Genomic DNA, 21,131 nt, shown 5'->3' with positions numbered 1-21,131 from the left:
ATGATATCCACTGGAAATTTAGAAGCTTACAATCAACTCAAAAGTGATTACCATTTCTTCTCAATTCTTTCACCTAATTATGTCTGTTATGGTAAATTACATTCTCATAAAATTTGTTTGTTGAAGTCCCAGTACTCAATGTCTCAGAATGTGACTGCCCTTAGAAATAGGACTTTTAAAGAAATAATTCAAGGTGAAATGAGTTCAAATGATTGGCCCTGATCTAGTATTAATGGTGACTTTGTAAGAAGAGAACATTATGATAGATACACAAGTAGGAAAAGAGTATGTGAAGACATAGGGAGAAGGTAGCCCTCTACAAGCCAAGGAGTGAGTCTTCACAGAAGAAACCAACCCTACCGACACATTGATCTTGGACTTCCAGCCTACAGAACTGTGAGGCAATAACTTTCTGTAGTTTAAGCCACCTAGTCTCTAAAACTTTGTTATGATAGTCCTAGCAGGTGAATACAACCCCTAACAAGTAAGGATAGTGGATGCATATGCCTCAGGGGTTCTGTGACATGGCAAAGACTTGCCATAATCATAAACTTTTTTTAAAAAAGTCTCAAGACTTATCCAAAACATTCACAATGCATTTACATTTTTTTTCCACAGTGTATCTTTGTGTTAAAAAAAAATCAGAGTTACTTTCCATATATTTGAATAACATTGGCTCTTTAAGAAGATGCATCATGTTTATCCTAGCCATGATTTACATCCTTTGGGGAGGTGCAGAATATGAGAAGAACAGGAATACTTTTTCACATTATATGAACTTTGGTTCACCTCCCACCTCCGTAACAATTCATATCTCATAACAAGCAGTGGAGGTGGTTATCTGTAGAAACAGGAAGAGCAAGCCTGCAAATGCAACATTTGTTTACCATTTATAGATCATGTGGCCCCTAGAAGGCCCTCAGTAAGTTCCAGAGGATCAGCTCTTGAAAGCTGCAACTGAGTTAGGGCTTTCTTACTTCTTAAATCAGGAAATATTGTTCAGAATCATGAGTACCATCCATAGAAGCATCATAAACAGGCCTCCATACAAAAGTGATAAAGATAAAACATTAAAGCTCTGCTCTTAAAAACATTTAATTTAAAAGAAATAATAGTCCTATCTGGACATAAGAAAGAATAGGATGTTAAAGGACCATAATTTTACTTTCCATGTAGACAAAGAAAAATCAAAATGCTGGCCAAGAGAGGCTAATTGTTTTTCAAGTTAAATAAGAAAGCCCATCCCAATTTCATCCAGCCATTCTGCATTTTAAGTTCTGCCTAATAATTAATACTGTTTCTGACTATCAACATACACACATTGCTGCTCTATTTAGAAAAAAACATATAGTTTGGATATTTGTTTAATAAAATCTTATTGAGCACCTCCTACATGCAAGATTGTATAGTAGGTGCAGGGACTGATGAATTTGGGTTTGGTAGACATTCCTGGTTGCATGAATCTTACCATCTTAACCTTGGACCCCAAGATCAGAACGTGATTTTCCATTCCCTAAATTATTTTCTAAACTAAAAAATATAGTAAAAAAGATTACCAAGGATTTAAAAGGCTACACTAGAAAATATTCATTTAACACAAAGGAATATAATAATGGAAGAATAGGGGAACAAAAACATTAAGACATGTAGAAAACGAATAGTGAAATGGAACGCATGTATTCTTCCTATCAGTAATTACATTAAGTGTAAATATATTAAATACTCTAATCAAAAGGCAGGGATTGGCGAATATATTTTAAAAACACACATACAAAATATAATCTAACTGCCTGCTATCTACAAGACACACTTAAATCTGAAAATATGACTGGGTTGAAACTTTTTTAAAAGGATGGAAAAAGATACACCATGCAAACACTAGCTAAAAGAAGGCTGCAGTGGCTATACTAAAATCTAAATAGACTTTAGAACAAAAATTGTTACTTGAGGCAAAGAAGGACATTTTATAATAGTAGTCAATCCATTGATAGGATATAACATATAAACATATATGCATTTAACACCAGAGCCCCAAGATACATGAAGCAAAACGTTACAGAGTAAGGGAGAAATAGGTAATTCAGCAATAATAGTTAGAGATGTCACTACTCTACTTTCAGAGATGCATAAAACAACTAGGCAGAACATCATAAAAGAAATGGAAGAGTTGAACAATATTATAAACCATCTAGACCTGAGACACTTGTAGAACTCTCCACCCAACATGTGTACTCAGAACATTTTCCAGAATAGACCACGTGATAAGCCATAAAACAAGTCTCAATAAATTGTAAATGATCTGAATCATACAGAGTGTGTTCTTCAATTAGAAAAAAATAAATTAAAAATGTAAAATACATTCACACTACTATATGCAAAGTAGACAAGTAACAAGGACCAGTCTACTGTATAGCACAGAGAAATTTACTCAACACTGTGTAATAACCTATCTGGGAAAAGAATCTGGAAAGGAATAGATATATGTATATTCATAACTGATTTACTTTGCTGTACGCCTGAAATTAACACAACTTTGTAAGTCAACTGTATTCCAGTAAAACTTTGTTTAAAGAAACAAATACAGATAGAAGGAAATCTGGAAAATTTACAAATATGTGGAAATTAAACATCCTCCTAAATTACCAGTGGATTAAAGAATAAATCACAACAAATTTTAAAATACTTTGAGGTAAAGGAAAATAGAACACAATATACCAAAACTTTTGTGATATAGTGAAAATGATTCTTGATAGCTATATGTGTGCCTGCATTTAGAAAGAAGATCTCAATAACATAAATTTCTACTTAGCAAACTTGAAAAAGAAGAGCCAACTAAATCCAAAGCTAGCCCTAGGAAATAAATAATAAAGAGTAGAGTGGAAATTAATGAAATAGAAAAGAAAAAAATAAAGAAAATTAATAAAACTGAAAGTGGTTTCTACTCAGTATTGTGCTGAAGGTTCTATGAGGCAGTTAGGCAAGAAAAAGAAATAAAAGGCATTCAGAATAGAAAGAAAGTAAAACTATCTTTCTTGGCAGATGACATGATTTTGTATGTAGAATATCTTAAGGAATCCACCAAAACACTAGAGTTAACAAATGAGTTCTAAAAAATTGCAGGGTGTAGAATCAATATAAAAAAATCAATTGTATTTCCAGATGGTAGCAATGAAAATTAAAAAATGAAATTAAGAAAATTCCATTTATGATAGGTTCAAAAAGTGACCTACTTGGGAATAAATTTAACAAAAAAGTGCAAGACTTGTACATTGAAAACTACAAAACTTGCTGAAAAGAATTTAAAGGAAGACCTAGGAGTTCCCATTGTGGCTCAGTGGTAGCAAACCGAACCAGTATCCATGAGGATGTGGGTTCGATTGCTGGCCTCACTCAATGGGTTAAGGATCTGGTGTTGCCATGAATGTGGTGCAGGCCGCAGACATGGCTCAGATCTTGCCTTGCTGTGGCTGTGGTGTAGGCCAGTTGCTGCAACTCTAATTCGACCCCTAGCCTGGGAACTTCCATATGCCATGGGTATGGTCTCCCCTGCAAAAAAAAAGACTTAAATAAGTGAAAAGACATCTATGTTCATGAATTGGAAGACTTAATATGATTAATCAAAGATGGCACTCTTTCCCAAAATGATGTATAGATTCAACATGATTCCCATAAAAATTTCGACTGCCCTTTTTGCAGTAATAGATGAGCTGATACTAATGGAATTTCTTGTATGGAAATGCAAGAAACCAAGAATAGCCAAAAAAAATTTCAAAAATAAGAACAAATTTGGAGGACTAACACTTCTTCCCTCAAAACTTTCTAGTTTCAATACAGTTATCAAGACTGTGTTGTACTAGACATAAAGATAGACATATAGATCAATGACATAGAACTGAAAATCCAAAAACAAATTCATACATTTACAGTCAATTTATATTTATCAAGGGTATCAATATAATTCCATGGGAAAAAGATAGTTCTTCAACACACGATTCTGGAGCAACTGGATATCAACATGCAAAAGAATAAATTTGGACTCTCTGCCTCACATCATATATAAAATCGATTAAAGGAAACCTTTAAAGGAAAACACAGGTGTAAATATGTGTGATCTTGGATTAGGCAAAGGTTTCTTAAATATGATATCTAAGCATAAGCAAGCAAAGAAAAAAATAAGACTTTGTCAAAATTAAAAATTTTTGAGTTTCAAAGGATAGAAATAAGAAAGGGAAAAAGACAAACTACAGAACGGGAGAAAGTATTTGTAAATCATATCTGAAAATGGATATATATCTGAGATATATAAAGAATACTTACAATTCAATAATAAAAAGGCAGTTAAGAAATGGACAAAGCATCTGAGCTGGCATTTCTCTAAAGAGGATATACAAATGATCAATAACATGAGAAAAGACTCTCAACATCATTAATCATCAGAGAGATGCAAATCAAAACCACAGTGAAATACTCTTCACACCCACGTGGTTGGCTATAATTTTTAAAGTGGAAAATAGCAAGTGTTGCAGAGAATGTAGAGAAATCAACACCTTCATACACTGGTGGTGGGAGTGTAAAATATGCACCCGCTTTGGAAAACAGTTTGACATCTTTTCAAACAGGTCAATATTGAGTTACCTATGACCCAGCCATTCCATTCCTAGATACATACCCAAGAGGAATGAAAATATAAATCCATCGAAACTTGGATGTGAATGTTTATGACAGCATTATTCATAGGAGTCAAAACAGAAATAATCCAAATGCCTGCCAACTGATGGATGGATAAGCAAAATGTGGTATATCCTGGAGTTCCTGTTGTGGCTCAACAGGTTAAGAACCTGGCTAGTATACATGAGGATGTGGGTTTGATCCCTGGCCTCGCCCAGTGGGTTAAGGATCCGGCATTGCTGCAGGCTGCAATGGAAATCGTAGATGCAGCTCAGATCTGGCATTGCTATGATTGTGGCATAGGCTGGCAGCTGCAGCTCTGATTCATCCCGTAGCCTGAGAATGTCTATATGCCACAGGTGCGGCCATTAAAAAAAAAAGAGAGAAGAAATGTGGTATATCCATATGATGGAATGTTTTTAAGACTCTAAAAAAGAATGAAGGATATTCATCCTACAACATGGTACAATGAATGAATCCTTGAAAACACGATGTCAAGTGAAAGGAGCCAGACACAAAAAGCCATGTATTGTATGATTCCATTTATATGAAATGTCCAGAGTAAGAAAATCCATATATAGATAAGAAGTAGGTTAGTGGTACTTAGGGCTGGAGGTCAAGATGAGGGATGGAGGGTGATGGTTAAAGGGTGTGGTGTTTCTTTTTGAGATGATGAGAGTGTTCTGCAGTTCACTGCGATGGTGTCGGCACATACAGGTGAACATACAAAACCTGTTAATTTATACTCTCTCAGTGGGTGAATTGTGTAGCATGTGAATTATATTTCAATGAGACTTTTTTTTTTTTTAATTTACAGGATCCTGTAATATTGAATAATAGTTTCATCCTTTCATGGGTGAATTTTTTAAATCTCTGATCTATTCTAAAAATCCTAAACTAGTAGTGCATATCATTAGCAATGTCTGAATAGGTTAAGGTGTCCTGTATATATTGGGATTTAGGAATCTTCCGGGAACCTACTCACAAGTAAACCTGAACTAGTTAATATTCCTAAGTGCTCTCTAGAGGTTAAGCCTCTTATTTTATCCTCTGTACCTTGCCATTCACCCAAACTCCCGTGTCACTTTCTTATTTTGGTTGTTCATTCCTGGTCTCTTTCAAAGGAAAGGAATATCTGACTGTGGAAGCAATGTCTCCTGTTCATCCTAAAACTAATCACAAATTGCTAAGAGAAATATTCTTGTCTAAACTGCATTTGTCCGAAAGTGTTCTAGCACCAGAAACAACAATTTTGAAAACTTGGTAAATATCTAGTGTCACAAATAAATGTCTAATGATAAAGGGTGAAATACATGTATAATTTATTGTTTATTCCCAGCTTTTTACGTATGACTTTACCAGGAACACTTTCTTGGGCCTCGTAGCCCAAGAACTCTCTATAAACTTAATATTGTGGATTCTGGAACTTTATTTCTTATTCTTTTACTACCAGGTGCTGTTTTGTCCTCAATAGCATATAATTTTGGGTAATATGCCTTGAAAGATCAGAATGATTGTTACATTTTACTATTTCTCTTTACTCCTCCAGCCACATGACATATGGCTGTCACGTGGCTGGAGGAGTAACCCCCATATTTTAAGGGGCTTTTAAGGGTGAATAAACAACACTGTAAAGTTAATGTGATTTTTTTAACTTATCCATGAGCAGTTTTGTTCCCTCCTGTTTTTGCATACGTAACTTTATAAAGTTTTTTTTTTTTTTCCTTTTTAGATTCTCAGGTATAGCATATGAAAGTTCCCAGGCCAGGGAATGAATTGGAGCTGCAGCTGCCAGCCACAGTCACAGCCACAGCAACGCAGGATCTGAGCCGCGTCTGTGACCTACACCACAGCTCACGGCAACACTGGATCCTTAACCCACTGAGCAAGGCCAGGGATTGAACCCACATCCTCATGGATACTAGTCGGACTTGTTACTGCTGAGCTACAATGGGAACTTCCATAACTTTATAAAGTTTAGCTATGCCAGAGATAAATTTTGCATTCAGCCTATTTTATGTAATGTAGCATAGTAATTCAATGACTCTATCTCTTAGTCTTTAAAATTCTAATTTTAACAGATCATTGCACTGATGGAGGGTACTATTTTGGCAGAAACTGTCCTAATATTCAGAATCTCTATTAGAATGACTGTGACCCTATCTATGTCCAGATGGTATTCAGCTGCAGTTCCCTTAGTTATATGTGCCTTTGAACAAATATGGTTTAACTCTAGTGGGTTTTTTTCCTATTTCTGCACTGATTAAACGACTGCTTTGCACAATTTTGTGATCTTTTTTTTTTTTTTTAAAGCCTTTTAGTCACGTCACACGCTTTTGATCTTCTTGTTATTCTGGCCCCCCAAAACTTCTTTTACAAGTCAAGTATCTCATGTGCAGGCCTGCGTGACTTCATTCTCAGCTGGATCCTAATTCCTTGCTGAGTACCAGCCAATTCTCTTGAAACCCTTTCAGATCATTAGCATGAAATAGAAAAGGTTTTCAGGACTGAAACTTGCAGCACAAAGTCTTTTTGTCATCGCTCCTCCTAGGCTTGCAACGGCTGCTCTACCACATTGTAGTCAGATCTGTGGTCGCTGGAAGTATCACTAGGGCACCAAGTGCATTCAGCGCACGGTGTGACACACCTCCACCACCAACATCTGGATCGGGGTGAATTAGGAGACCCAGGCTTAGTGGGGTTTCTGGTTTCTGTATGTCCATAACTTTTAAAAGCATGGCCCAGAGATGGGGAATGCTTTCAGTTCTAACCTTTGGTCTAGAGATTGTAAGGACATGGAACATGGAGAAAGACAAGAATAAACAAATATCTATTATTTTACTCTTCTATTGCTGCTGTAGCAAATTACCACACACTTAGTAGCTTAAAACAATAGAGATTTATTATTTTAGAGTTCTCTAGCTCTAAAGTCCAACACAGGTCTTATTGGGCTAAAATAAAGGTGTTGGCAGGGCTGGGTTTCTTTCTGGAAGTTCTAGGGGAGAATTTGTTCTCTGACCTTATTCAGCTTTTTGAAGCTGCCTACAGTCTTTGGCTCATGGTTCCCCTTCTCTATCTTCAAATCCAGCAAAAGCTGGTTGAGTCCTTCTCACCTGACCTCATTCTTACTTCATCATCATCATCTTCTTCTTTTTTTCTTTAGGGCTGCACCCACAGCATATGAAAATTCCGAGGATAGGGGTCGAATTGGAGCTGCAGCTACTAGCCTACACCACAGCAACAGCCACGCCAGATCTAAGCCTCATCTGGAACCTACACCACAGCTCATGGCAACACTGGATCCTTAACCCTCTGGATGAGGCCAAGGATCGAACCCACATCCTCATGGATACTAGTTGGGTTCTCAACCTGCTGAGACACAGTGGGAATTCCATGCCTTCATCTTCTATTTTTAAAGACTATTGTGATTACATTGAGCCCACCTTGATAATTCAGGCCAATCTCCTTGTCTTAAGATCAGTTAGTTACAACCTTAATTCCTTCTGCTACCTTCATTACCCTTTGCCAAGTAATCTAATACATTTACAGATTCTGGGGCTTAGTATGTAGATGTCATTGGTGACCATTACGTTATCTACCACACCTGAAGTCAGCTAGAAGCTGTAGAATCTTATTTATTTTAACTAGAGCATCACTGCAAAATCATGAACCTTGCCCTGAGAGAGAAGCAGACCAAAAAATGTTAAAGAGTCCTTGAAAAAGACATGCATCCACATGTTCATTGCAGTAGTATTCACAATAGCCAAAACATGGAAACAACCCAAATGTCCATTGACAGATGACTGCATTAGGAAGATGTGGTATATATACACAATGGAATACTACTCAGCCATCAAAAAGAACAAAATAATGCCATTTGCAGCAACATGGATGGAACTAGACTGTCATCCTGAGTGAAGTAAGTCAGAAAGAGAAAGACAAATACCATATGATATCACTTATATCTGGAATCTAATATATGGCACAAATGAACCTTTCCACAGAAAAGAAACTCATGGACTTGGAGAATAGACTTGTGGTTGCCAAGGGGGAGGGGGAGGGATTGGGATGGATGGGGTGCTTGGGGTTAATAGATGCAGACTATTGCCTTTGGAATGGATCAGCAATGAAATCCTGCTGTGTAGCACTGGGAACTATGTCTAGTCACTTATAATGGAGCATGATAATGGGAGAAAAAAGAATGTATACATGTATGGGTAACTGGGTCACCATGCTGTACTGTAGAAAATTGGCAGAACACTGTAAACCAGTGTTTACAGTGGTAAAAAAAAAATGGAAAAAAAATCATTATATGTATATATGTAAAAAAAGAGTCTATAAGATCACTATTCCAGTCTTTTATTTTTTAATTTTTATGACTGAATCCACAGCATAGGGAAGTTCTCAAGCCAGGGATTAAATCTGAGCCACAGCTATGATCTACCCTGCAGCTGTGGCAATGCCAGATCCTTTAACCCACTGTGCCAGGCTGGGGATCAAAACCCGCACCTTGGCAGTGACCCATGCCACTGCAGTTGGATTCTTAACCCACTGTGCCACAGTGGGAACACCTGGTCTTATGTTGTATCCATTAGGAAAAGAAGCTGGGGTCTACAGTGATAAAGTGATGGCTAAGATCATCGTTAGTTGCTGGTAGGAAGTGGATTAGAACAGTTTTATCAAAGTATGGGGTAAGGAATACTGGTAAAATTGATAGTCTTTCATGTTTATCATATGATGAGACCTATAGTTTTTTTTTTTTCCTTGCCTGAGTAATTACATTTTTATGTTCTCTATTTTTTTTTTGGTGTTTTTAGGGCTGCACCCACAGCATATGGAGGTTCCCAGGCTAGGGGTGCAGTGGGAGCTACAGCTGCCAGCCTACACCACAGCCACAGCAACATGGGATCCGAACCGCATCTGTGACCTACACCACAGCTCACGACAATGCCAGATCCTTAACCCATTGAGCACGAGGCTAGGAATCGAACCTGCCATGGATGCTAGGCAGATTTGTTTCCGTTGAGCCACAACGGGAACTCCGCCTGTGTTAATAACTTTTTATGTTATGTGTCTCATCCTCATTAACATTTTGTGCCATTAGTTCAGTGATGTGTCTGTTCTATCTCGTCACCAGTAGAAATATGGTGATAAGTTACCTATAGCATCATTTGCTAAAACCCAACGGTTTAAGAGTTAATAATTCTAAGAACCATTGTGACAGACCATCATTTCATAGTTTCTTTAAGTCCAAGGTGATGCTATAGGTAACTTTTGTGTGTGTGATCTTTTATTTTATTTTATTATTCATATGAATTTATCACATCTGTAGTTGTATAATGATCATAACAATCTGATTTCATAGGATTTCCATCCCACAGCCCAAGCACATCCCCCCACCCCCCAAACTGTCTCCTCCAGAGACCATAAGTTTTTCAATGTCTGTGAGTCAGCATCTGTTCTGCAAAGAAGTTCCGTCGGTCCTTTTTTCAGATTCCACATGCCAGTGAAAGCATTTGATGTTGGTGTCTCATTGTATGGCTGACTTCACTTAGCATGATAGTTTCTAGGTCCATCCATGTTGCGAAAAATGCTGGTATTTCGTTTTTAATGGCTGAGTAATAGTCCATTGTGTATATGTACCACATCTTCTGGATCCACTCCTCTGTCGATGGACATTTAGGTTGTTACCATGTTTTGGATATTGTAAATAGTGCTGCAATAAACATTGGAGTACATGTGTCTTTGCGAGTCGTGGTTTTCTCGGGGTAGATGCCTGAGAGTGGGATTGCTGGATCAAAATGGTAGACTCCAAATGGATTAAAGACCTAGATATAAGACCAGACACTATAAAACTCTTAGAGGAAAACATAGGCCAAACACTCTCTGAAATAAATGACAGCAACATCTTCTCAGATCCACCTCTTAGAGAAATGACAGTAAAAACAAAAATAAACGAATGGGACCTAATTAAACTTAAAAGTTTCTCCACAACAAAGGAAACCCTAAACAACACGAAAAGACAACCCACAGAATGGGAGAAAATCTCTGCCAATGAATCAACTGACAAGGAATTAATCTCCAAAATTTATAAACACCTTCTGTAGCTCAATACCAAAAAAAAAACCCCATCAAAAAATGGGCAGAAGATCTAAACATACATTTCTCCAAAGAAGACATACAGATGGCCAAAAAACACATGCAAAGATGTTCAACATCACTCATTATTAGAGATACGCAAATCAAAACCACTATGAGGTACCACCTTACACCAGCCAGAATGGCCATCATCCAAAAGTCTACAAACAATAAGTGCTGGAGAGGGTGTGGAGAAAAAGGAACCCTAGTACACTGTTGGTGGGATTGTAAATTGGTGCAACCACTGTGGAAAGCAGTATGGAGATGCCTCAGAAAACTAAAAATAGAAGTACCATTTGATCTATCACTTATTTAATGCAAAAATAAGGTTTTCAGTGCTTACCCTCTTCTCAGTTCTTGATTGTTCCCTTGAATTCACTGAATTCTTTTTCCATGCCCTTTTATTCCTGCTTCCAGGGGCTGTGTCATTGGACCTACCTTCCATTTTAATGTCCCTGCTCTGCATTTTGGTGATGTTGCCTTTGGTGAGTACTTTTCCATTCTAAATTAGAAACTGAGAAGAATTACTTTGCTCTCTACAGAGGGGGAGGAAGATTTACAAAGAACTTCTCTTACCAGTTTGTGTAGGTACTAGCTGAGAGGGTCCAGAATTTTTCTTTATCTGCAGCATTTTGGTGCCATTTCTTAGTTTTAGATGAACGTTGTAACCATGTCCTGGGTGCTAAGAGCTGTCAGGCCATGGTTGTCCCCCCACTTCCAGCATTGGAACAACAGAAACCTTTATGCTTCAGTCCACTATCTGAACATTCTGAACATTCTGTGTTCATATGCAGAATCCAATTTACCACTTTGGCTACACAGCAACCTTTTCATAGAGATGCCCTCAAATTTAAAGTAAACTTGGTGGATTTCCCATCGTGGCTCCGCAGTTAACAAACCTGACTAGTATCCATGAGGACACGGGTTCAATCCCTGGCCTCGCTCAGTGGGTTCAGGATCTGGTGTTGCCATGAGCTGTGGTGTAGGTCATAGAAGCGGCTGGATCCTGCATTGCTGTGGCTGTGGTGTAGGCTGGAGCAGCTACAGCTCCAATTCGATCCCTAGCTTGGGAACCTCTATATGCTGCATGTACTGCCCAAAAAAGACACACACACACACACACACACACACACACACACACAAAGTGAACTTGGTGATGGGTTTAATGCAGGTTTTTTATCCCTCCAAGTTGAAAACTCTTCTCTATTTTGTATAGTCTTTTTTTTTTTTTTTTTTTTTTTTTTGTCTTATGGTTGCACCCATGGCATATGGAATGAAAGGCCAATAGAGATGCATACAGTTAGTTCCAGATGCAAAGGAGAAATTGACTGTTATGGGACCTAGCCAGAAATTGCAGAACTTTTTAGTCATTTCAGGATAATACATACATTGTGTGGAGTTAAAGGTTTGCAGAGACTGTGGTAGGGCTAGGGAGTACATCAAGCTAACTAAAGTTGATAATATTGTCCCTGTATTGACACTAAATCTCATTCCTGAAGAGGTGCCTATTATAAGCTAGGATGTAGACATGGTATTTTCTTGCTTAGAGATGAAGATCTAGATTTGGCATCCAGGTCTGTTGGTATTGATGCTGTTAGGATATTATAAATACCATAAAGTAGATGAGAGGTAATAGTACTTTTGGTATCAAAAATTTTTTAAGTATGACTAAAGATTTTGGTGGTAGGATTGGATATTGTATGACATATCTAAAAGTTAATTAGTTTGACTGAAGTTACAGTATCATGAGAGAGTTAAATTATAGAGTTTTGGTGGTGATTGTCCCTGAAGGAACACTGAGGCTTTGATATCTCCTCAGATTGCTCAAAGAATAAAATGGACCAAGTAATAACCTGTATGTCAGGTGATAGACCAAAAGGGACAGGATAAGTATCTGCAAATTCACTATTTTTCGGGAGGAACAAGAATGTGCTGAATAAGAATAAGGAATTTGGAAGCATCAGGTGCTCAGTGAACTTGACCATTGGATAATATGAACAGAGAAGTTATAGAGTGAAGGCAGAGGTATTGGGATAAATAAATATAAGCATCAAAAAAATATACATGGGGAGTTTCCATCATGGCTCAGTGGTTAACAAATCCAACTAGGAACCATGAGGTTGCGGGTTCGATCCCTGGCCTTGCTCAGTGGGTTAAGGATCTGGCATTGCCATGAGCTGTGGTGTAGGTCACAGACGCAGCTTGGATTTCACGTGGCTGTGGCTCTGGCGTAGGCTGGCAACTACAGCTCTGATTAGACCCCTAGCCTGGGAACCTCCATATGCCGAGGGAGCGGCCCAAGAAATGGCAAAAAGACAAAAAAATATATATATATATATATATGATAGGTGTCTCTTTCTTGGCCAGGTGTAACTAGCAATATTTTACTAAAGAAGGAGTATTTAAATTTACCTGAGGATTCTGTTAAGTAGAATCAGGGGCAAAGCCTAATTATCACAATCATAGAAAGATTGGCAGAAGAGATTATAATAGGCATGAGCAAAGTCTAGACCTGAACAAGTTATCATTAACAATAAAGGAAACATAACAGGATATCCGAATTGCTATAACCTTAAGATAGTAAATAGAGAATAATATGACAGAATGATAAGGAACAAGAGTATATAAGGAAAACATGAGAATCAATAATGCCAGGCACATCGCAAAGTCCTCTTTCATCACTCTTGGGCAGAATCTTTCTACTTCATGTAGAGTCTGCTTGTTCCGAGGAGCTTGGGAGAGCAGCGTATTGCTGAAGGGCATCAACTTTGGGAAGGTTTTTGTTTGTTTTTGTTTTTTAGCAAACTTCCATCTCAAATCTCCAGTAAGAGTAGTTTTCTTTGTGTCTTCAGCCAGTTCATTTTCTTTGGGTATCTTTTTACCCAAAGGTTCACCTCTTAATTAACTGCAGGGTCAGTTGTTAGAAGGCTCTAAAGACTATTTGATATATTTTTTTCACTTTTGAGGTTGAAAGAAGGGAAAGCTTTTGAGGGTAAATTTTTAGGGAAGGCTTCTTGAACTTATAGGTGAGTTGGTTCTTGACCGGACATCGGTTGGTTCTGTTTAGCTATGTCTGTATGAAGCAAGCTTGATTCAGATTGATAAAAGACTTTAATCTTGTGGATCTTCTAGTCATTATTTCTTAAAGTGAATTGTCCATGAGTTCCAGAGGATGCTAACTTGATCTGATGGGCATTAGAACTAAAGGTAAAACTCTTCACCAAAGAACTCCAAGAGCCTCAGAGAACTTGGTCAGTTTAAGATCAATATTGATATTTTTATGTTCATTTCCCAAGGATTGTGGATTATGAAATTTTTTATCAAATAGTTATAACATTGTAAGATTCTTTATAACTCTTCTATGTAAGGCTGGTATTCCCCAGGCGGGAAATTTACAGCGAACAGAGTCTTAGTCACATTTATGGCATTAGCCTTTCTGTATAGGAAGGTTCAAATTCATCTAAGAATTTACGGACAATTGCAAGAACATATTTTAGGAGTTCCCATCGTGGCTCAGCAGTAACAAACGTGACTAGTATCCCAGGACTTGCTTAGTGGGTTAAGGATCCTGCGTTGCTGTGAGCTATGGTGTAGCTTGCAGACGCAGCTCAGATTCCATGTCGCTGTGGCTGTGGTGTAGGCGGGCAGCTAGAGCACTGATTCGACCCCTAGCCTGGTAACATCCATGTGCCACAGATGCAGCCCTAAAAAGACAAAAAAAAAAACCCAAAAAAACAAACAAACAAACAGAAAACAAATAAACCAACCAAAACTGGAGTTCCTGTCATGGCGCAGCAGAAACGAATCCAACTAGGAACCATGAGGTTGCGGGTTCAACCCCTGGCCTTGCTCAGTGGATTAAGGATCCAGCATTGCTCTGAGCTGTGGTGTAGGTCACAGACATGGCTTGGATCTGGCATTGCTGTGGCTGTGGCGTAGGCTGGCAGTTATAGTTCCGATTAGACCCCTAGCCTGGGAACCTCCATATGCCGTGGGGGTGGCTCTAAAAAGACAAAAGACCAAAAAAAAAAAAAAAAAAACCCCAAAACCATATTTTAAGCGTATTATTTAAGCACAGCCCATCTACATTTGCTAGGTCTTCTGGAGTATGGTTTAGACCCACAACTCGGTGCACAGTTTTCCTGCAGTGTGATAGCAGGATGTAAGCAGGAGTCAGCCACATCCCCAGCTACAGAGGAGAAATTTTTCCATCCACTCTTATTTAGAGATTATCTCATCTCTTTTTGATGTAATATAAGATTTTTGTCAAAGACCAGCTCAGACTTTGGGGCACGTCGTAGTTGGTGTGCCAGAGACCATTGAAGCAAACAGAGGACCCCATTTTAGGTAATGTTTGTTTTCTAGGTCTGAATTTTTTCTGTTCAAAATGGAATATGCAAATGTGCTTATTGATCTCCCATATTGTGAATTATTTCTATAGACAGCTACAAAAGTACCACCTGTTTTGCACAATGGTTTCCCAACACATTTCACTTTGCTTTGTGGAGATTTTTATTTAACAAGAAAAATTAAGAATCCATTGTCTGAAATATCCCATGAATCCCCCAAAATTCATCAATTGTAATTTAATTTTTGGTCTTGGGTATTGCTGAATCAATTTAACACTCTCCTTAGCTAGGGTCCATTCTTAGTAGAGAGATAATATTTTAAATAATGTACCACCTTTCATCAGAGCTAAATCTTCTCCTTGCGGCCTTGAGATCCTTTATTCCTAGTTTCCTCAAGTTTCCTCTTAGGGGCTTTCCAGGTCACATGAAAATACACACATTGAACGAGAATCAAACTTCTTGAGACTGTCGTCGTTTATTTTTTAAATTAATTTGTTTTGTATTAGAGTATAGTTGATTTACAGAGTTGTGTCCATTTCTGCTGTATAGCATGTAGACTATCATCTTTTAAATGATGATTTAAGTACTAGGAGGGGTATGAAGGTACCTTTGTGAGTCTTTGAGGCATTCTGACCAAGCCTGTTGTTAATATTCCTAGAAAAGGCCCATAAATGTTATTGTTGCTTTTTACATATTAGATGCTAAAGAAGGGAGACTAGAGGTCTTTACCTTAAAGTACTAAAGACTATAGAGTAGTCATTAATGAGGATTTGGTGCAACCAGAAACCCAGGAATAACATTGGTGTTAATGATACTTCAGTCTTTAATAAACAATATCCCTTTTACTCAGGCTTCTTGAGAAGCAACATGGAATATTACAGATAAAACTGTACAAGGAATTGTTCTAGCTAGGAGGTTGTACTTGGCTTTATTCTTGGGAAAAACTCCTAGCTTTGGGGAAGTAGTCTGGGCAATGGTTTGGAAAGATCCATCTGAATCTTTATAGAATCCACTTCCATAATAATACCCTCCCCTTGAAGAGTGTTTATTCCATAAATGGTCAGGTAGAATAATGGGTCTGTAGTTTGCTAGTCATTGTTCGGAAAGTTCCAAAAAGTCAAATGTAGCAAATGTAGCAATTACGTGATTGTGAAACTGACTTTCTAGCAATACCTCTAGAATTTCCAAGAGTAATCTTTCAGACTGCTTTTTCCATTAAAAAAAAAAAAAGACTCTTCCAAATGCACTGATAGGTATGAAATTGCAAAGGATGCAGTAGTCCTAATCTGTAAACAAAGGCTCAGACATGGGGAGCTCCGTTCATAACACCCCCATCAGCAAGGCAGCAGTTACTTCAGGAGACCAGTTGTGTTTTATCGCAGGGGTCAATGTAGAAAGTGTTTGCATCTAGTACAAATATGCATATTTGTTCTGTTATGATTGTAGATCATTCTTGTTCTGAAAATGATAGCAGATATAATGGCCACCTAGGGGGTCCAAAATCAGTTCAGTTTATTGCTTACCAGGCAAGCAGGATCCACATCTCTTAGGAAAGGAACACAGTCTCCCTGAATTGAAGGTAGGAGGGCTAGAAATAACATTAAAAGGCAGCTTTGTCTAAGGAAGGGAAAAGCTGATGTGTTATGTTAGTCTCTGGCTGGCTCAAAAGCAGATCGTAAAGTCTCTCTCCGGAGAGGCTATTCTTCGATTTTGTGTCATCGACCCTGGGAGCATGAGCCTTAGACGAGTCTAGAATGAGTTATATAATGCCTTGGCAGGCTCTGGGTCACACAGCGGGTAAAACTGCACAGGCTTCTTCTTTCACACATGGGCAAATAAAAAGAGCAAGTATGATTCTATTCTTTGGGGGGGGGATATCTGTATTTCTGTGCAAAAGTTAAATGCAAAAAGGGCTCCTAGAAGATTATTTAGCAAACTAATTTAGAGACTGCCTCTAGAGAGGGACCTGGATGCTTGTTTCACTTCTGTTGTTGTAACATAGCAAATGCATAATAAGTATTCATTGAATGAATGAATGAATGAATGAATGCATGAGTAGGTGAAATGTATCTATTGATTATGCAACTGAAAACAATATAGAGCAGAACTGGAGTTAAGTCGTGATGAATTGCATGCTAATTCATTTATGAGGTTTGGCGGTTTGAGGGGAGGTTGGAGTTAAAGGGACGCTCTTGTGGAGCTTTTATTTCTCCCCTTACATTTTGTTTTCTAGGGTTTCCTCATACCCTGATATGTTCCCTCAATAATACCTCCTTAGTCCCCATGACGTTCAAACTGCGTATCCCTGGGGATGGCGTTGGCCATAAAAGCATTTCAAGTTGTGAGCACTACTTAGACAAGAAAACATCATCTTGGAACAAGGCCGAAGCACCTGTAATGAGACCCCAAGAATTCACCATCACCCCTAGCTGTGGCACCATTCGCTCCCAAGGATTTGCTGCTATCAGGGTAAAGTACACAGCCTTCCAAACATGTGGCCAAGCAGCTGAACTGTTCGGTGGTTATTGGGACCGTGTCTAGGGTTTGCTTTAAATGCCCATTGTCAATGGGAGGAAGTGACTCTAATTCATACAGAGAAGTGGGTCTACAAGGAAAGAAACTACTGCGGCAAAAGAAGCCCCATACAAATATAGTGGGAAAAGAGCTGACACTGCTCCAGCGGGTCTCCATCAACCTAAATGCAGTGCCTTTACTAGAACAGTGAATTCTAGCAATTTCTGCTGAAACCTCTGCTCTGTGGTGGGTGTATTAACATACACCCACCAGTACTAATATGACGATATTTAAGAACTCATCGGTACTTAGGACTTCACATGGTGAAGGGACAAGGGCCTCTTTTATAAGGGCACACATCCTAGTCCCGAGGGCTCCACCCTCATGACCTTGTCACTTCCTGATACCATCACATTGGGGGTTAGGATTCCAGCCTATCAATTTGGGGACAGTTAGGGACACATTCAGATCATAGCAGTTGCTAACTGTGACCGGCCCAGGAAGAAGTGCAGCTGCAATGAGTTTATTTTTCACTTGGTTATGCTCGGCTTATGTATCACCTACCATTCCCCACTTTGGGAGGCTTCTCCCAGGTGGTACAGGAAGGTTTCAGAAGACAGAGCATCTATCTAGCAGCCGTCTGTCAGAAGCACTTGTTCTCACCCGAGCTCAGAGACATAAACAAGGGCTGGAGTCACTCCAGGCATCTCTGCACGTGGGGCAGCCGCTTCTCCAAATCTGACAGGTTTTCCTTTCATGGTCGTTGACTCCCTCTTTAATTTTTCCTTTGTGTTTGGAAAAGTTTTCTCCAAGTCCCAATTTTCCCTCCTGATCTGCACTTTAACCACGTCTGTGTGAATTCAAATTTGCATCCAACAATTCCCTTTCCAGCCAAAAAAATTTTTAATTAGTCCCGATACATAATTTATAGATAGAAAGGCCATCACCTATGCCAGAAGCTGTTTTCTACACTAACAAGTATCTCTTCCAGTGCAAATCATTTTAAAGCAATTAAAAATTGTAGCAAGGCTTCAAAAGCCTAAATGTAAGGTTTCACAACAGTAAATAAAAATAGGCACTGAGGGTTTGGCGTGGAAATGCTATAAAATTTGGTTGTGATGAATGTTGTACAACTACAAATGTAATAAAATTCATTGAGTAATTAAATGTATATATATCTGGTAAAATATACTGGCCAGATGCTGTCCTTGGATTGGCCTTTCTTTGGAACTTCCTGTTTTCTTCTCTAATTGTGAATATGGGGCGTGGAAAGGAAGGGCAAGATTTTGGTTTAGAAAACAAAACACTATCCAGTTGATTTCTTATGCCACGTTTCCTTTATTCTGCCGTAATAGAAATCTAGCTGTAATGTTTTATCGGTGTATTGAATCTTCATAATTTATGTAGCCCGGAGGCGTAAGGAACAGTTTAAATTAAAGTTTGTTTGGTGTTGCCTCTCCTTCAGGGCCTTGTTTCCCTTCACGCAGTTATATGGCTCCTTTGATACCACCTCTCGGAAATCAGCAAAGCTATTGTACCAAAAGCCAGGTGGTCGTTTCTAACCGGGCCTTTGAAAAATCTCAGCATGCCCTGACCCCAAAATGTAACTTATTTAACTCAAAATGTGAAATGCCATACATCCCCTGATAAAGTGCCTAAAAGCCACATGCATCAATGCAGTCTGCACTCAGCCCTCGTCTCCCCTGTGCCAGAGGGAGAGCTGGCCTTTCACAAGAGCAGCTTTTTGCCTTTTTCTTTCCAGGTGACCTTATGCTCCAACACCGTGCAGGAATATGAGCTGGCCCTGGTGGTGGACGTGGAGGGCATCGGGGAAGAAGTGCTGGCGCTCCTAATTACAGCGAGGTAGCTACTCACTGCTTTCGCTTCCCCAGTCTCCCCCTGAGCCCCCGGTAATGGGCTGTCTCTCAGGAAGACAGCACCCCTGCAGCCAGTTCACACAGAGTTTGTTCTGCTTTCCTGGGAAGGGAAGCTGAATCTGGTATTCAGGTGACAAGGTTTTAGAACAGCAAACACACCTTTGGTGGAGATAAGAAGCGGGACTTGTGTGTTTTGCAGCATTTAGAATAATTGTGCTCTCTAACGGATCTGATGTTCCGAGTGTCTAACTGAACAGGTTTTAGCAGAAAGAGGTGAACAGGGGGTGGTTTTTATTTTTTAACCTTTAAAGGTAGTACTTCAGAGGCGTGCAGCAGGAAGAGTGGTGCTCACAGGCCCACCGTGGAAGATCCTCTTCCAGGACAGTGTCGCTATGACATCTAAGGTAGGCTGTAGGCGGCCCCAAAATGAGGCCCTCACCCTTATTGTGAACTCCTCAGAACCGTGACCTCATCTCTCTCTTTTTTCTTTTCTTTTTTTTTTTTTTTTTTTTTTTTTTGGTCTTTTTGCCATTTCTTGGGCTGCTCCCACGGCATATGGAGGTTCCCAGGCCAGAGGTCAAAGTGGAGCTGCACCTGCCGGCCTACACCACAGCCACAGCAACACCAGATCTGAACTGCATCTGCAACCTACACCACAGCTTGCGGCAATAGCGGATCCTTAACCCAAGGGATCGAACCCGCAACCTCGTGGTTCCTAGTTGGATTCGCTAACCACTGAGCCACAACGGGAACTCCACATCTCTCTTTTTTAATAAAGGCAGCAGTGGGCTCTGGAGGCAGGTTGAGATCCTGGCTCTGCCGTTTGTCAACCGTGTCTCCTTAACTAAGCTACGGTCTTTCAGAGAGTGGTGTGTCACCTACTGATGGTGCCGGTTATCCTAAATAAGATCACGGGCCATGTTCTTGCCAAAGCAAATGGGTGTCCAGATCTGGGTCTTGAGAGTGTGTGTATGAACTGACAGTCTGAAGGAAACAGAGAAGGATACTTGGTAAAGCTGACACTGCACCAATCCCTAGAATTTAGGACTTTCATGAATCTCAGGAAGATGTACCTTTAAGAAGGTCCAGATGTGCCGGTTGGCAGGACCATCATAACTGGCACCATTTTTCTGTGTCTTGGGCTTGAGTGAAGTCAAAGGACAGCCCTAGAAGAACTTCAAGGTCAGGTTCTTGCCATAATCTGCTTAGTATTCCCTCCAGAGACCTAAGTAATTATTTGTTTGTTTAAAAACAATGAAAACCTTTTGTGTTGTCCTCTCTCTCCCCAAGTTTGGCTTTTTGTCTAGTCTTAACATTTCTTTCCTATGCGGATTTATTCTGATCCTTTCCAGCCCCCTTTCCCCTGCAGCTGTCAGGAGGAAATTCTGAATTTTAAAAAAGGGGATGGGGGGTTTAGGAAGCTGTGTATTTCCTACTATGTCTACTTTGTGACCAAGTCAAATACTAAATCCTCTTAACCACAGAGTTTCAGGTAGTAAAGGAGTAGCTTTACAGAAGTCACTGGGTCAACTGACAACTTCCATTCTGGCTAAAAATGAACACTCATCTTGTGCTAAAACCCAAA

The 21,131-nt window shown here is 39.2% G+C and overlaps 1 protein-coding gene across 6 annotated transcripts in view; it reads left to right on the top strand.

The window, feature by feature from the left end:
- The window catches only part of HYDIN (HYDIN axonemal central pair apparatus protein), a 549,453-nt gene that overhangs the window by 326,181 nt on the left and 202,141 nt on the right, over window positions 1-21,131 (top strand). For all 6 annotated transcript variants that reach the window (XR_014805538.1, XR_014805539.1, XM_084959659.1 and 3 more), the window contains 3 exons: window positions 11,224-11,291; window positions 17,389-17,624; window positions 19,432-19,532. Coding sequence is in view for 4 of the 6 variants with exons in the window: in XM_084959659.1 (XP_084815785.1) it covers window positions 11,224-11,291; window positions 17,389-17,624; window positions 19,432-19,532 (405 nt within the window). In the remaining 2 variants the exon portion in view is untranslated. The remainder of the gene's footprint in view (window positions 1-11,223; window positions 11,292-17,388; window positions 17,625-19,431; window positions 19,533-21,131) is intronic.

The sequence above is a fragment of the Sus scrofa genome, chromosome 6 (assembly GCF_054392235.1).
Source record: "Sus scrofa isolate SSC_HxYL_T2T_F1_AM1 chromosome 6, Sscrofa_HxYL_maternal_Yorkshire_Landrace_v2.0, whole genome shotgun sequence".
In the NCBI taxonomy this organism is placed as follows: Eukaryota; Metazoa; Chordata; class Mammalia; order Artiodactyla; family Suidae; genus Sus; species Sus scrofa.
The sequence above is the reverse complement of the archived record's forward strand: the minus strand, read 5'-3'. Positions and strand labels throughout refer to the sequence as shown.